The sequence below is a fragment of the Ceratotherium simum genome, chromosome 25 (assembly GCF_057802395.1).
Source record: "Ceratotherium simum simum isolate JZ-2026a chromosome 25, ASM5780239v1, whole genome shotgun sequence".
NCBI classification, from domain to species: Eukaryota; Metazoa; Chordata; class Mammalia; order Perissodactyla; family Rhinocerotidae; genus Ceratotherium; species Ceratotherium simum.
Window position 1 is genome coordinate 22,915,877 of NC_141924.1, and position 18,349 is coordinate 22,934,225.

General features: G+C 36.4%; 1 protein-coding gene across 4 annotated transcripts in view; it reads right to left on the bottom strand.

The window, feature by feature from the left end:
- SCYL2 (SCY1 like pseudokinase 2) overlaps window positions 1-18,349 on the bottom strand; it is a 69,076-nt gene that overhangs the window by 19,937 nt on the left and 30,790 nt on the right. For 3 of the 4 annotated variants that reach the window (XM_014780283.2, XM_004418010.3, XM_087449054.1), the window contains 7 exons: window positions 13,903-14,047; window positions 7,227-7,376; window positions 5,778-5,999; window positions 4,961-5,077; window positions 4,020-4,145; window positions 2,909-3,085; window positions 1,103-1,225 (listed from right to left, as the gene is read on the bottom strand). In XM_014780283.2, coding sequence (XP_014635769.1) covers window positions 1,103-1,225; window positions 2,909-3,085; window positions 4,020-4,145; window positions 4,961-5,077; window positions 5,778-5,999; window positions 7,227-7,376; window positions 13,903-14,047 — 1,060 coding nt within the window. The remainder of the gene's footprint in view (window positions 1-1,102; window positions 1,226-2,908; window positions 3,086-4,019; window positions 4,146-4,960; window positions 5,078-5,777; window positions 6,000-7,226; window positions 7,377-13,902; window positions 14,048-18,349) is intronic. The other variant, XM_087449053.1, reaches the window with a different exon arrangement.

Here is an 18,349-nt window from a genome sequence, read left to right on the forward strand (position 1 = left end):
GTGGGAATGCTTCAAGAAGCTATAATTCACAACTCCTTTGGAAAGGGCTGAAAAATAGAAGTAAGTACACCTTCCCCCATCATCCCATGTCATTTGGACAAAGGCAGTATATCCTCACCTTTAAGAAGGTATGACCTTAGAAGGAAAAACATTTTAACATCAACTTCACAACTCTGAATAAACAAAAGAACTTAGCAGACAAAGACTTAAAATGAGTTCAAAAAGTGACCTTATACATGTGGTATTAGGTTCACATTTTAAAAAAGCTTTGGTAATAACTCTAAAAATTAAACTTCTGTTTTTCTTTACCAGAATTTCTATACTGGCAAAGACACTATAAATTTTTAAATATGAAACCATTTATACAGTGAGATGTTCTTAACATAAGAATTTATTTTCCAAAGTAAAAGAAAGGCCAAAAAACTAAATTACACTTTTTATAGTGATCCAAAATATTTTTCTCAACAGATAGCCCATAGAACCAAAATTTTAATAGCAAAGCTACAAAACTAAAAGTTTGGCAAAGTACAAGATGCTTTAATATCACCTTTGTGACACAAAAGCATGACTATCAATGGAATACGAATGGTCACACTAAATTACTGTCTGCTTTTCTATCTACCTGCTAAACAAATTAACTTCAATGCAGAAGGTATAACATTTCTAAGCAGAAGACTGAGTTACCAGGCATGAAAAAAAATTATGAGTATGAGAAGTACCTACTTAATATTTTCATAAGAAAAAGGCACATATATCTTTGACATTTTGTTTCATATGTTAATTACTCACTTAGGAAGAAGGTATAAAATAATCCAAACTACAATAAATCAAACCTTCTACAATAGTACATTTCTGATAAAAAAGAAAAAAAAGCAACTAATCATTTTACTTCATTAATACAGGTATCTGTCAATTGATTCTTTAAATTAATTAGGAGTAGATACATTTTAGTAACAGTGTATAATGCAATTCAATGGATTAATATATAATATTGAGTTTTATATAAAAGATTTTATAACTTAAACCCAAAATGTACTTTACTTCTTTCTTTTGCTTTAAGAATCAAAATCATCATTAAAGAAAAAAAAATCAAGTATTATACCTGGATCTGAATGGAAGGAGCCTCTAGTGCTCTGTAAACCATTGGTAGGACACTGTTCTTTATGTCATCAGGAGGAGTTTTGGTTAGCAGCAAATCCATTTTTTGTAGGAAAATTAACAAAATCTGCGTAGAAAAACGGAACCATGCATTCAAGTCTAGCATCTTTACAAGAGTTTATATATGCCAAAATTTAAAGTATCTTCAAAAGAATAAGCTATATATTTTGACACTTACCATGTTGCTAGCCTGAGGGCATGGAAAACAAAAACATACAAATCAAGTCTCTCACATTTCTGGAAGCACAATATTTAACATTTGCTCTCAGTTTAAACATTTAAATAAAGACTAATTTCCTAACTCTCACATATCTTCAGTAATACATCACTCATCCACAAGTACCAACTATCTGGAAAGCTACTGGGTAAAAAAATAAAAGCCTGAGGGCAGCAAAGTCAGATGTCCCAAAGAATTAAATTCCATCACTTGGCTTCTATGAAGTTCAAGAGAAGAAGACAAGGTAGAGAAATGAAAAGGACTGTCAGGAAAAATTCTAAAATGGAACATCTTCAATTGTCCCTGATCATTTGTTTTTTACCTAGCTACCACCACATACCTAAATTATAAGGAACAAACTGCACCTTCCACTTGTGCAGAATACTTATTTTTCCTTAGTTTTGCCAAGGCTCAGTTAAAATTTTTCAGAAGGAACTTTTAGCTGGACTACTAAGAGAAAAAAAAAAAATACCAAACAATGGAGGCAAATAAGAATTCAGATGATGAGTTCCTTAGGATACTGTCTTGACTGATACATAGCTTAGTGAACATGTGGCTCCACTACTTTCCCTCCTGACACCTTGACCATATTTGGGGAACTCTGCTTCAGAGCCTACAGTTCCCTCATCCGCCCTTTCCTCAGCCATAGGAACACTTGCCTTATCACCAGACTTCCTTCTGTTCCCCTCCTTTTGAGGGAAGGACCACAAATAGCCTGTCATAAAACCATTAAATCAGGTAATTGATGGTTTACTAATAAGTTGTTTTTGCCATGCAGTGGCAGAAACATGTAATAACATTTACTGTGTGCCAGAAAATTTCATTTAATCTCAACCCCTTTCATTTTAGAAATAAGCAAAATGGAAGTTTTAAGAGAGGAATGACTTATCCAAGTCATACTTCTAGTAAGGAGATGAAGAAAGCCAGATTCAAACCCAGGTGTATGACCCTACTGTTCTTAAATCCAAGACTACCTTGAACGTGGCAAGTTAATATTTTAAGAGTCTACATCAGGGAGTAATTACATTTTTCACTTACAATACACACACAAATTACTTCCATGGTGCTGTAAGCATTTTCCCTCTTCTGATACATCTGTTTATTAGCAATAAAATAAAGAAGAATAACTGGCATAAACCATCTATAAATTAAAGACCCGAATAACAAAACAAACAAAAAACAAAGAAACAGAAATACTTAAAAGTGCAGGAGAAAAAGAAATACTTCTTTTCCCAAACCTATAACTTTCAATAAGGCCAGTGGGAACAGTATAGCAAAATCTCATTATAATGTATTTTCTGAGATGGTAACTTGTGGAGAGCTGTAGACATTTACTTGCAAAGTTCAATTATAATTTTACGAATGTTCACTTCAAACATAAGCAAAATAGCTTCTGACTAATGGAAAGTCTCTTATACTTACCTCAATTTTTAAAAAGTCGTATATCCATTCCTTTTGTTTTTAATGATAGTTATCATTGACTAACATCACTGAATAGCAGCAGATAAATAGGAAAAAAATCTACATACATACCTGGATTGGCTCCTGCTGTTTAAAGACAGGGCCAAGTTCAGGTAGAATTAATCTGACATATTCTTCTTTGGTGCATTCTTCAGCAATCAGTAGAACATTGGGCAAAACAAAAGGTACCATGTCAGGGTTTACAAATTCTGAAGTCAAACAAGGCAAAATTCTCTGCACGACGACACGCTGAAAGGCAAAAATGTTTTCATAAAACTAAATTTTATTTCAGCTCTTTAGGATTAACATTGCAGTTACAGTCTAAAATCTCCAATCCCTTTGGGTACGGTGACAATATAATTTATGGTTGAAACTGGGACACTCGAGAGTAAAATGGGGTGCTATTGCTAATTATACCAGGACAAAAGGCATAACTTGGGAATGTCACAGATAAAAGGGAAGATATGGTCATGCTTCCTTATGGAAACCTTCCCTAATAAGTCTTCACTAATATGTTTCTCCTCTTAATTCCTTCATTACTTATGACTCATACCACACAACTTAAACACTGTCCTGTATTGTTAATTGTTGTTTCATGCAACAACACTTACTGTAAGGGAGCAAGGACAATACTTTATGTTTCCTCTTTAGTCTCCAAAGCATCTCAGTAAAAGGCTAGACAAACAGTATATAATCAATGAATATCTGATAGATTAAACATTTGAGATATTTTTGCAACCAGGAATTGCTAGTTTTCCAACCAGTGGCTTCTTTAGCATTCACCTACATTTTTGAGACTACATTACACTCATGATTTAATAAGCCAGAGAGGGAGAGTTAAAGGAACTGGAGAGGCTAGTATCAATACAGAAGCATCCCCTTAATTGCTGGTGAGGCACAGATTTCTACAATGACAGCTTATGGACTTTTCTTCAGACATTTCGTGTTCAAGTGCACAGGTTGCATAGGTAGTATCTTTCTAATTTTCTTATCCTATTTCATTATTTTTGGACCATGCAAAAAAGGTCTACTAAACTTTTGGCTTCAGTCTGCAGCCTTTTATAATCATTTATACACCTAAAGCAAAATTATATTTCTTTCTTTGGAAGAGTTATTACAGTAAGTCAAGGAAATTTTAAGTTCTAAAATCCTGACTATAATAAGAAACTGATCAACAACAAACCTTGGGTAGTTTTGGTAGAATCTTTGGCAATCCTTTGAAAAACTGTGATTTCTGAAGATTATCTCTTTGGAATAAGGTATCAAAATACTGCAGTGTTACTGCACCAACATCATCAAAGAAGGGAATCTAAAACAAGTAAATAAAATTATTTTGATAAATATTAAAGTACTTCTCATACCTGAAACTGCCACAGCATGGTGAAAAAATATTCAGAAACATTTAGCAAAATGCTATAGACCACTTAATAAAAATTCTAATTATAAAAATCAGAATAAGGAAGTAATAAACCAATTATTTTCCTTTACAAATTCAAATTTTCAGAATCAGGACTTGTAAGTCAGCTGGGCAGTAACTTTTTCTTTACATAACTAGTAAAATATTGAAAGATTAAGTAAAATATCTTGAAGGCCTAAAGATTACCATTTATTCTACTAAAATTCATGCTTACATGAGTGAATTAGAGGGCTATGATTTCTTGGGGTGTCCACAATTTCTGCATGTTGAATTCTGACTGTTAGGACTCCATTTATTTTAAAGATTTTTAAAGATTTTATTTATTTATTTTTTCCCCCAAAGCCCCAGTAGATAGTTGTGTGTCATAGCTGCACATCCTTCTAGTTGCTGTATGTGGGACGCGGCCTCAGCATGGCCGGAGAAGCAGCGTGCTGGTGGGAGCCCGGGATCCGAACTCGGGTCGCCAGCAGCGGAGCGCGCTCACTTAACCACCAAGCCACGGGGCCGGCCCAGGACTCCATTTATTTTAAATCTTAATTTTATATAAGAGCAACGATATACATAAATTACTTAACTGTTTAAGATTAAAAGAAGTTGAATATTTGTCTGGGGACTACATCTGACTAAATTTTGCTTTAGAAGCATTTCATCTACTTTAACTCATTTTTTTGTCCCTCCACTTAAGGCAGGAATTCATGTGTACTCACCTTTGTCATTTGATCTGCATCTGGTCTTACAGTTGGAGTTACATTTAACAGTAGTTTTACGTGTTCACGGACTTCCTCAGGTACATTTGTAAGTGAACTAGATCCTAAACGACTCAACTATTCAAAAGAGTGATAATATTAAATATGAATATAAAATACTCAAAAAGATATGCATTTATATTGTCAATAGTCTATTGAAGAAAACTCTGAAATTTACTCAAAATTTTTTTTTTTTTTTGTGAGGAAGATCAGCCCTGTGCTAACATCTGCCAATCCTCCTCTTTATTTGCTGAGGAAGACTGGCCCTGGGCTAACATCCGTGCCCATCTTCCTCCACTTTATACGGGATGCCGCCACAGCATGGCTTGCCAAGCGGTGCGTCGGTGTGCGCCCGGGATCCAAACAGGCAAACCCCGGGCCGCCACAGTGGAACACATGCACTTAACCGCTTGCGCCACCGGGCCGGTCCTCTCAAAAATATATTTTTAGACTGAACAAATCTAATTCTACTGCTGCAAGATAATTAACACACTTATCTTTAATATCTAAAATAGTTTCTATGCCTAAAACAAAATGCCAAATATTTTAGACCATATTTCAACATTTACTCTAGTAAATAAATGCCATGACTAAAGTTATAGTAACAAACTAATCCTCATTATTCAGAGAATTACTTCTGTTAAGTTGATTTTATGCGAACTTAAAACACAAGACATTCACCTCATTTTAGAGAATCTTCTGAATACATTTTGGAAAAAAAAAATCAAAGAAACATTTAATACGTTTTAAATGCAAGCAAATATTTATAGGCAAATACCTGATCCAACTGCCTACTGAAACTCTTGTAAATATCTTGCTTGTTAACTTCAAATATAGGTTTCCCTTTATTAAATACAGCATACATGACAGTTCCTAGAGAGTACATATCACTGGCTGTTTCACAGCTCACAGAAAGTATGTATTCAGGAGCCAAATATTCAGGATTTGGAAGACACAATGACGGTAAATTTGGGTCCCATTCTTTACAAGGATACTTAGGCTATAATAAGACAGAAAAAGGATTATATAAATTAAATATTTCAAATTAAAGCAAACCACTATCAAGCAGCAGCAATCTAGTTTTAAATTCATATTCATTCATGCAAGTAAAAATGTCACCACCACCTTCATTCCTAAAATTCCTAAATTCCCAAATCTAGAAAGTGCATGCAACAAACTGAGAGATAAGAATAAGAACTCTTATAACTTTGAGATTTTTGGAGCTCTCTTCCAGATGACAAATTATCACTATAAGATGCAGTATGAATATGGAAAGGTCTGGCATATGTTTTATGACACACACAGGCTTCAAGTTTTATGGGCTCAAAAAGATTATTGTTTGAAACCTTGTTCTTTCACTAACTAGTTATGTGATTTAGTTAATAGGTTCAAAAGGTTATTGTAAGATTAAACAAATGTATAGAACACAAACCTAGCACAGTTCCTGACCCATAGTATATACTCAACCAATCAATACTAATTCTTTCTGCTTCCCTTAAAAATGTTTACTTAAATTACAAATCTAGCTTAGGTCAAATCATGGTCCCTTTAACAACTACATATAGTAAAAACTTGAAATATTGCAATATTTTCCTAAGTATAAATAGGTAGGTATCAAAATCACTAAGTACCAGGTGCTCTGGAAGCAGAAAGACTAGGTTCAAATCCCAGCTCCACCACTGACCACCTGCCTAAACTTAGGCAGGTTATTTTATTCCATGAGCCTAACTTACTCATCTGTATTATTCCTATACCTCACTGAGTTGTTGCGAGAATTAAATAAGTAAATACATAAAAAGCGTTTAGAAAAATGCTTCAGTAAATGTTAGTTGTTATTATCATTGTTACTGTTGTTATCACGCTCCCTAAAGAAGATTTTGTGGTCCAATAGTAAGCTGGGGAAACACCGCTAGAGATTCACGATGTTTGTTAGTGTACTTGATATTCTGAGCAAAAAACCTACTTAACCCAATAGTTTTCAAATTTGCTTAACTCTAGCATCCTTTTCTCAAGTAACATTAACTACTGCGGAATTAATGAGCTGAAGAATACTCTTAGGTACAATAAACACTAGAAATTTTCTATAAAGCTATATATTTAAACATACCACTGTACCACATAGCCTATTTCTACACATTTATCAGGCTTATAAATTCTCTAGTCCATTCCAGAAGCAATCACAAATTTCCACAGCTTTAAAAAATTAAGAGACTAAAATCCTCATTACCTCTTGTTCAGAAGGATTGGTCGATGATACACAAAAATCAAAGCCCATTATTTTCCAGGCTCCACTTTTATTCAAAATTATATTTTCAGGTGTAATATTTCCATGAACCATTTTCACACTGCTATGCAAAAATGACAATCCTTCAGAAACCTGTAAACAGAAAAATAACCAGATATTTTTACATTAAATAAAACTCCTTTCAATTACAATAATAAAATGTCTCATAAAAATCACAACTGCTGCTTCTCCCAATAAAAGATTTTTTATGTCAGGCAACAATTAAATTTCATCATAAATGCAAAAGTGTAGATATTCTCAGTTGCCAAGACAATCTAAGCATTAGCAGGAAAAACCTAGTTATAAAACCAGAGTACAACTATTTATCAAGTTCCACTCTATATGCACAGAAGCAAAAGAAAAGATGATACAAAAGCACTTTGCTATCCAAATTTATTCAATTCCTGAGTTTGAAAACTGAGGGAATCTTTGGTTCCTGCATTATAGATAGTAAATTTCAAGAGACACCTTTGTCAATTTGATACTAATTCTTGATATTTTTATATACTTACACTTCATATCGAAATTCAGTTTTTCTGAGTAGTAGTGTGCTCAGTTTTCAAATATTAACTGATGTCCACTCATTCACACACTGGATTACTATTTGGTAATTTTTACATTTGTGCCTGAGATTACCACGGAATTTGTTAACCAAAAATGAAGACTAGATTTCTGTTTCCAGGAGTAGATTTTGGCAAACTAATGCTCTCTGACTTAACAGGACACCATTCTCCCAGGTTTTCCTCCAACTCCATTGGTCACTGCTTTCCAGCCTATTTTGCTAGTTCTTCCTCATCACCCCAACCTCCTGGACTCCATGTTTAGACCTCTGAATTTTCCACCTACTCTTGCTCAGTGTTCTCACGGCTTTAAATACCATCTATACGCTGATTACCCCCAAATATCTCCAGCCTGGCCCTCTGTTTTGAAGCTCAGACTTGATTATCTGACTGCCTTCTTGACTTCTCCCCCCTTGAATGCTTTATAAGTATCTCAATCTTATAAGGATCCAAAACTGAGCTTCCCCTACTATTCAATTCTCTCTTCCTGCAGTCTTTCCCATATCAGCTAATGGCCACTTCATTTTTTCCAGTTGCTTGGAACAAAAACCTTTGAGTTATTTTGCACTACTCTATTTTTCTTATATAGCAAATCTATCCGCAAATTCCAATACCTTCACATCAAAATACACTTAGAATTTGATCCTATCTTATCACCTTCCCTACCCTGGACCATCATCATCTCTGGCCTGTATTACTGTAGCGGCCACATACCTCACCTCTTTGCTTCTGTGCTTACCTTTCTACAGCTTAATCCGCAATACAGCAGCTAGAGGAATTCTGTTAAAACATAACCCAGATTATGTCACTTTCCTGCTCGAAATCTTCCAAAGGCTTTTCCTTTTCCTCAGAGTAAAATACCAAAGTATTTCTCTGGCTTTCAGGCCTCACAGGACCTAACCACTCACTAACTCGCTGACCTTATCCTCTACTACTAATCCTCTTATTTACTCCTCTCCACCACTCCAGGTGTTTTACTATTCTTTGAACATGTCATGCATGATTCTATCTCAGGGACTTTGCACTTGCTGTTCTCTCTGCCTGGATCATTCTTTTCCCAGGTATCTGTATCGCTTGCTTCTTTGTTTTTTTCAGGTCTTTACTCAAATGTCTCCTTTTCAGTGATAGATTTCCTCACTACCCTATTCAAAAGTACAAGTCCTCTTTCCTCCCCATCCAAACTATCCCCTCTTCCCTTTTTCTCTCCACAAGTACTTACAATCTAACGTATTATATATTTATTTATTTTATTGTCTTTCTTCTTCCATTAGAATGTAAGATCCAAAAGGCAGGAATTTGTGTCTGTTTTGTTCACTGCCATATCTTTAGCACCGAGAACTATGCCATACATACAGCTCTCCAATAAATATTTGCTGAATGAACAAATATGAGAATGAATTCTCTAAAAAATCCCTTACAGTTTTCAACACGAAGGCAGGTCAAAGGTAAAGAGTGTAAAGAGTGTTACTTTAGAAGATATCTGGATTCCTAGCCCCACTTCAACACTTATTAGCCTTGCCACTTTGAGCAAGTCACTGAACCTGTGTAGGTCCCAGCTGGTGAATTATTTCAAATGCTGGTATATTAACTTAATAAGTGTGGGAAATCATATCAGACTCCATACCACTCCCAGCCCCCAAACCCACAGTCAGTCATCAGGGCCTATTCTACCTTTGCATAATTCCACTCTGTATCTCTAGTCCTTCCTACCATTTTTGACCAAGATATAGTTTTTTTTGGTGAGGAAGACTGGCCCTGAGCTAACACCTGTGCCAGTCTTCCTCTATTTTGTACATGGGATCCCACCACAGCATGGTTTAATGAGCGGTGTGTACGTCCGCACTCAGGGTCTGAACCCGCGAACCCCGCAACGCCGAAGCAGAGCGTGCAAACTCAACCACCATACCACCGGGCCAGCCCCAACCAAGAGATTTTTTTAACTGTCATTAACTATTTTTTACATGCAAGCACTATGCTAAGCACTTATAAATTTACACATTTGATTTGGAAAATAACCCTATATAGTAGATTTCCCTTATGTTTTCCCCAAAATTCCACTCTTCTAGAGTAATAGCTCTAAAATGCACATCAGACCAGGTCATTTGCCCTGCTTAAAATTCTTCAGTGTCCTCCATCACGAACAAGGCCTTTTTCTATCTTTTCAGCTTGATTTTTCACTACTTCCTGAGATGCAACCTGCTATTTCTAATTGCCTGAATATTTATCCTCAGTGACTAGTACAAAAAACAATTAGGGGCTTAGTAATATTTCTCAAATGAATGTTCTCCAGTATTAATACATTTGAACCCATGAAATTCATGTAAGATTTCCATTTTTAAAAATGCTTATTCCTCAAATATAGTTTATAAAATATGCAAAGTTTTTCAAGTCTAGAAAAGTTTTCCCAACTTTATAAGGAAAAAAACCTACTGCATGCTTATTGTATATTTTAGGGACTCATTTGGTAGGTGCTTTTACATAATTATCTCAGTTAATCTTTGGAACCATTTTACGGTTAGGGGAAAAAAAATTCAGATGCTTACTACAAAACTACAGTAATCAAAACAGTGTGGTATTGATACAATGACAGACATATAAACCAATGGAATAGAATAGGAAGCCCAGAAATAAACTCTAGCATATATGGTCAAATGATTTTCAACAAAGGTACTAAGCCCATTGAATGGGGAAAGGACAGAAGTTTCAACAAAGGATGCTGAGAAAATTGGATACCCACATGTAAGAGAATAAAGTTGGACCCCTACCTTAAATCACATATAAAAATTAACTCAAAATGGATCAAAGACCTAAACGTAAGACCCAGAACTTCTCTTAGAAGAAAACATAAGAGAAAAGCTTCATGACATTGGATTTGGCAATGACTTCTTGGATGACACAAAATGCACATGTAACAAAAGAAAAAATCAACAAAATAAAAAATTTCTGTGCATCAAAGGACAAAATCAATTGAGTGAAAAGGCAACTCACAGAATGGGAGAAAATATTTGCAAATCATGTACCTGATAAGAGGTTAATATCTAGAATATATGAAGATATCCTACAACTGAACAACAACAAAAACCAAACAACCTGATTCAAAAATGGGCAAAGGACTTGAATACACATTTCTCCAAAGAAGATATATAAATGGCCAATAAGCACATGAAAAGATGCTCAGATTCACTAACCATTAAGAAAATGCAAATCAAAACTACAATAAGATACCACCTCACTCCCATTAGTACGGCTACTATCAAAAATCAGAAAATAACAAATGTTGGTGAGTACATGGAGAGATTAGAACCCTTCTGCATTATTGGTGGAAATGTAAAATGGTGCAGCTGCTATGGAAAACAGTACGCCTGTGCCTTAAAAAATTAAAAATTTAATCACCATAATATCTAACAATTCCACTTCTGGGTATATCCCCAAAAGAATTGAAAGCAGGGTCTCTAAGAGATATTTGTACACTCATGTTCAACTTGGAACACTTAGACGCAACCCAAGTGTCCCATCAACGAATGAATAAACATTATGCAGGGGTCGGCCTGGTGGCATAGTGGTTAAGTGCGTGCGCTCCGCTGCGGCAACCTGGGGTTCAGATCCCAGGCGCGCACTGACGCACTGCTTGTCAAGCCATACTGTGGTGGCGTCCCACAGAAAGTGGAGGAAGATGGGCACTGATGTTAGCCTAGGATCAGTCTCCCCCAGCAAGAGGAGGACTGGCGACAGATGTTAGCTCAGGGCTAATCTTCCTCACAAAAAAAAAAAAAAAAAAGAATAAACATTATGTGGTAAATACATACAATGGAATATTATTCAGCCTTAAAAACAGAAGGAAATTTTGACACATACTACAACATGGATAAACCTTGAGGACATTATGAGAAGTGAAATAAACCAGTGACAAACACAGAATAGTGGTTGCCAGTGGCTGGGGGGCAGAGGCAGGGGGTACGGTAAGTTATTGTTTAACAGGTACAGCTTCAGCTTTTATGTTGTTTTTTGTGTTTTTTTGGTGAGGGAGATTCGCCCTGAGCTAACATCTGTGCCAATCCTCCTCTATTTTTTGTATGTGGGATGCCTCCACAGCATGGCTGATGAGTGGAGTAGGTCCACATCCAGGATCCAAACCCGCGAACCCAGGCCACCAAAGCGCAACGTGCGGAACTTTAACCACTCAGCCATGGGGCTGGCCCCAGCTTCAGTTTTTGCAAGGTGAAAAGAGTTCTGGAGATGGATGGTGGTGATGGTTGCACAACAATGTGAATGTACTTAATGCCACTGAACTGCAAATCTAAAAAGAGTTAAGATGATAAATTTTATGTGTATTTTACTGCAATTAAAAAATATATACTGTTATGAGAATAAGATAAGCCACAGACCAGGAGGAAATATTTGTAAATCATGTATCTGATAAAAGATCTTTGTCCACAATATATAAAGAAATCTCAAAACTCAATAATAGAAAACAAACAACCTATTCAAAGAATGGGCAAAAGATCTGAACAAACAGTTCACCAAAAAAGATATTCACATGGCAAAGAAGCACATGAAAAGGTGTTCAACATCATTATTCATCAGGGAAATGCAAATTAAAACTCCAAATTAAAATACCATTGCACACCTATTAGAATAGTTAAAATTAAAAGGACCAAGTGTACTAAGTTTGGGCAAAGATGTAGTGGGAATGTAAAATGGTACTACCACTTTGGAAAACAGTTTGTCCGTTTTTTAAAAAATGAAATAGGGGCCAGCCCAGTGGCGTACTGGTTAAGTTCGGCACACTCCACTTTGGAGGCCTGGAGTTCGTGGGTTTGGATCCCAGGTGCAGACCCATACTGCTCATCAAGGTGGCAGCAACCCACATACAAAATAGAGGAAGACTGGCTGATCTTCCTCAAGCAAAAAGAGGAAGATTGGCAACAGGTGTTAGCTCAAGGCCACTCTTCCTCACCAAAAAAAAAAGAAATATATACATACCATTTGACCTAGCCATTCTACTCCTAGGTATTTAACCAAGAGAAATGAGAGCAGAAGTCCATACAAAAACTTGTGCATGAATGTTCATTGCCGCTTTATTTGCAATACCAAAAACTGAAAACAACCCAACTGACCACCAACAGGTGAATGGACAAACAAACTACGGTATACTCGTACAATGGACTACTACTCAGCAATAAAAAAAAGTATTGACGTGCAACAATATGAATGAATCTCAAAATAATTAGGGTGACTGAAAGAAGCCAGGCCAAAAAAAAGAGTATGTATCATATGATCCCGTTTACAAAATTCTAGTGATTCATAGTGACAGAAAGCAAGTCAGTGGTTTCCTGGGACAAGAGATGGAAAGATAGCAAGGAGCAGGACGGAGGGATTACAAAGAGTATGAGGACACTTTGAGGGGTCATGGATATGTGTATTATTTTGGTTGTGGTGATGGTTTCACAGGTATATATGTCAAACTTATATAATTGTATATTTTGAATATGTGACGTTTACTGTATGCCAATTAATTATACCCTAATAAAGCTGTTAAAAAAACAATAAATAAAATGATCTCTGTCCCCAAGGAAATAAGAATTTACTGCATAAATTTATCCTATAGAACTGAAGGTATTTTGGTAAGCAGGGAAAGGAAAATCAGAAAAACTGGACATATATGAAAAGGCTAATAATATCTCTTGTACCTATTAAATAATTTCCTTAAAGATGTAATTTTTTATTTTTAATAAGTAATTTATTATTTCAATTTAATGTTTTGTTCATAAAACGCATTTACAAGTTCTAAAACAAAAAAAATCAAAAGGGAACCATCCCATCCACCAGTCAATAAGTGCTCTTCTCCAAAGGTTACCGGTGTTATGTTTCATACATTTCAAACATAATTTAAGCCTAACAATAAACTGTAGAAAAAGTCTAGGACATAGTAATAATTTTTAAATTACTGAAAAGATGCAAAGGTTTACATAAAGTAGTTTACATGGCTAATAAGTTTGAGATAGCCAAAAACAATTTTGAAGGAAAAAACTTTTCATATGATGAATAAAAATACATACCTGAAGCAAACCATATTTAGTTTCTACATCATAAAGTTTATAATCCTTAATGTCTGGAGATACAGGGGAAGGTAGATTTTCCCAGTTACCTAAAACATTGGCTAAACTGGCAAAAACTGGTTCTGTACAAAATGCCAAGCAATCCCTGTTTTAAAAAAGAAAGAGAGTCATTTACCATTTTTTCCACGTTATCAAAATAAAATATACATAAAATAATAGTGATCCTATTAAACTATCAACAAGAAGGCAGACAATTTTAGATTTATTTTCAGCATTAATATAACATGTTTAAACCAACAGAGCAAAGTCAGGAAGCTTTGTATATGAATTATACTAGATAAATCACTCAATCTCTTAAACTGAGTGTTATAACAGCTGTGATGCATTTTTTAAAACTTAAAAAGTCAGGAAATAAAACATTTAATTCAACTGTGCTTTTTGAATGACTGATATTCTATATGGAAAACCAATAAACTAATTTAAAATATTGTTACATTATACCTATGATATTATCCTTATTTCTAAGGCTATAATTTTCAGAATATACTCCAAAGAACCTGTAGATTTCCCACAGACACCTCTGGAGCAAGAGTAGTCAGAAAGAGAGACAGGGCATAGCTCCAGGTCCCTCATAACTACTTCAATCAGAGCAGCTTTGCTTTTTATCTATTCTATTATCATTTTGAAAGGTGTCACAATCTTTAAATTTTTTATTTTACTGCTCTTTGACATATAAGAATATTAAGAAATTCAGAAAATATTACATAATAACATTCAATAAGCCTTATAGAGTAATGATGAAGAGCTCAGACTTTGAAGACAAATACCCAACTTTAAGTCCCAGCATCCCTATTCCTTGACTTGGTGACTCTGGACACCATGGCTGAGTCTCACTTTGCCCATTTGTAAAATAGTGATAAAAGACTACCCTGAAGGGTAATTATGAAGATCAAATGAGATAATGCATGTAAAGTACACAGTACAGTGACTAGCATATAAACAATAAATGCTTACTATTGCTATTATAATTAACAAGCATTTGAGACTCAAATCCTAACATTTTATGCCTTCAGCTTAGGCTCTGGCAATGAAGAACTACAAGTAAGTGCAGTAACAAAGCTATACCAAGCCTCTGTGCCTGAATATTAAGCCCTTTGCAGTTTCATCTGTCCACAATAGCTGAGTAACTTTTCCTTCACTTTGAACCCATTTTTCAAATGAAAGCATATGCAGAAGCTCAACATATATGAGAGATAAAGATAGAGCTGCTTAGATTGAGGGAGAGAGTCACACTGTCCCGCCTGCTCAATCATCATCAAGGATCCTATCTGGTTCTTTACTCCCACACTAAGCTCATTAATACAGTGGATACTAGGCTTTTCTTTGAAGAACTGCACTGGAAGAAAACTGCTCAAATACTCTTAACTCTTTTTTACAGTTTCCTATGATTCCCAGGAATCATTTATTTTAGCAACTCCTACTTTTTCCTCTCTGTCTTGAACCCAAAATCATCCTTGGTCACAACAACATCCATATGATTATTCTTCAAGCTTGAAGGCCTTATTATATTTCATGAATATTCATTTCCGTCATCACTACAGTTACAGACCAGAAGGGCTATATCCTCTCTCAAAGACTACTTCCTCCAAAACACACCTACTTACTAGCCATTTATCTCCTACCCTTCAATACCGCCACCAAATCTAGCTTCCCAATACGTTTACTCAACAAATTCAAAGTATTCGGTCCCAACTACAATTGATTCCTTTCTTTCCCCCAACTACCTCAACGATAAATTATCACCCTGACTACTCTTTAGTGAGCAAACCCTTATTAACCAGTAGTAATCATCACAGGTTTCTTTTACTCTCCTGCTTATGCCATAAGCTGAAGGAAAAAATAGAAAATCCATGTCTTTATAAACTCACAGTGTAAAGTCACATAGTATATTTTAATCTTGCTCTTTTTATTTTTCAACATTCAAGAACATTCCTTCATAGCCCTCTTATTTAACTTCTCATTCCACGGCCCCCTTTACCCATTACTTACCTATTATCTACTTTCTACTTAAAAAAAAAAGTTCATCTAACATGAATGACCTCAATTCCCTAAACTTCACTTCAGTATATTAGTGATTCAAATATCCTCCTAAAATTTCCTTTGAGTTCCTCCTATTAGGACGTTATTCACATAATGATATCTTCTCTGCTGAGCTCCTTTGTATGTACTTGCTAGCTTCCGAACCGCCATCCTACTGAAATTATTGAATATCACTAACAACTTCTTACTAGACAAATGTAATGGATTCTTCTCAGTTCTTATTTTCTGTCTATTCAGTGCTACCCAGTGTTAGTGGGTTCTTTTTTCCCTCTTTTGGCTTCCATGACATGCTGCCAATTTTTCTCCTGCCAAATGACAATGATCCCTCCAGTTTCTTTCCCTCACTCTTCTTTCCCCTCTGCATTTCAAGTTCTGTCCTCTGTACAAGTTCTGTACTCTGCTCTTTGTACTTATGCCCTTGAAAAATTCATTTTTTTTCACGGTTTTAATTACTGCCTCTATGTTACTGACCCTCATACATATCACCAACTCTGGGCTTTCATCTAGATTACTTTTCTATAGCACATTTCTTTTGGATAATTCCAGCCTCATCTCCACATTATTAATTCATTAAAAACTGGAAGTTGAGTCAGCAACATGGCGGAGTGAGCTGTTCCCTGTGTCTCTCCCCCTTTGAACTACAACTAAAAGGACATTCACTGATCAGCAGAGGTTATCCACACAGCACATAAGGACACCTGAGAGACCTGAGCAGCAATACATCTGAAGGTGGATGGACTACCCCCCAGGGAGGTGGTGGAGATAGGTGAGCATCCTCTGGACCCCAGGCAGCCCACTGCACGTGTGCGACTGCTTTCCTGGTTGGAGCGACCATAGCACCGCTGAGGCCCCCAGGGGGGAAATGTGCCTCAGCACGACTGTGGAAACAGGTGACGGCAGCCCTGTGAGCAACCCCATGTGATCGCTTCCCCGTCTAGTAGGAGAGCCCTCAGGGCCACACAGCCCACAGAGAGTGACGCAGGCTTGGACCCAGTGGGGAAGCCCTGCCCACCCAAGCACAAAGGCTGGTGTGACCTAGGAGCAGAGGGCAGCAGAAACCAAACAAGCCCCCCGGCTGCCGTGAAAGCCCATAGTACCACAGCGGCCCTGAAGTGGGGAGCACAACTCAGCAGGACCATGGAAGCAGGTGACAGCAGCCCTGAGCCCCCTGCATGACTACTTCGCCATTTGGTGGGAGACCCCACAAGCCTGCTGCAATCCCAAGGAGTGACCCAGGCTCGGACAGGCACAGCTGACAGAGACTGCAGCAACGGGCTCAGATTACACAGCTCCTGCCCCCCGCAAGTGGCAGCAGGTGGAACCTGCGTCCAGAAACTATAACTATGCACCAGCACAAATCCACTCCATCAAATGGTATAAAGAAATATATTAATACTCTAGACCAGAAGGAAAAAGACAAACACCTAGAAGTCAATTCTGAAGGCAGAGAAATCTACAAAATAAATGACAAAGAATTCAAGACAGGCATCATAAGAAAACTTAACCATTACAAGAGAATTCTGACAGACAGTTCAATGAAATCAGGAACCAAATTACTGAACAGAGGGAATTCTTCACAAAGGAGACTGAAACTTTAAAGAAAAACCAAACAGAACTGTTAGAAATGAAAAACACAATGGATGAGATGAAGAAAAATCTGGAGTCCTTAGACAACAGAGCTGACAATATGGAGGACAGAATTAGCAATCTTGAGGATAGGAACACAGAAATGCTTCAGATGGAGGAGGAGAGAGAACTTAGACTAAAAAGAAATGAAGACATTCTCTGAGAAATATGTTAGGAAATGCAACATAAGGATTATAGGTGTTCCAGAGGGAGAAGAGAGGGAAAAAGGAGCAAAGAGCTTGTTCAAAGAAATAATAACTGAGAACTTCCCAAACCTGGAGAAGGAGCTGGAATTACATGTAAGAGAAGTCAACAGAATTCCTAATTACATCAATATAAAAGACTTTCTCCAAGGCATATATTAGTAAAGCTGGCAAAAGTCAATGACAAAGAAAAAATATCAAGGGCAGCAAGACAGAAGAGAACAACCTAAAAAGGAAGCCCTATCAGGCTCTCAGCAGATTTTTCAGCAGAAACCTTACAGGCTAGGAGAGAGTGGAATGATAAATTCAAAATTTTGAAAGACAAAAACTTTCAGCCAAGAATACTATATCGAGCGAAAATATCTTTCAGATATGATGGAGAAATAAAAACTTTCCCACATAAACAAAAGCTGAGTGAGTTCATTGCTACAAGATCCCCCCCACAAGACTTGATCAAGAAGGCCCTCAAACCTAGGGAAAAAAAGGAAAGAAAGGGTTAACAAAGCCTTGAGCAAGGG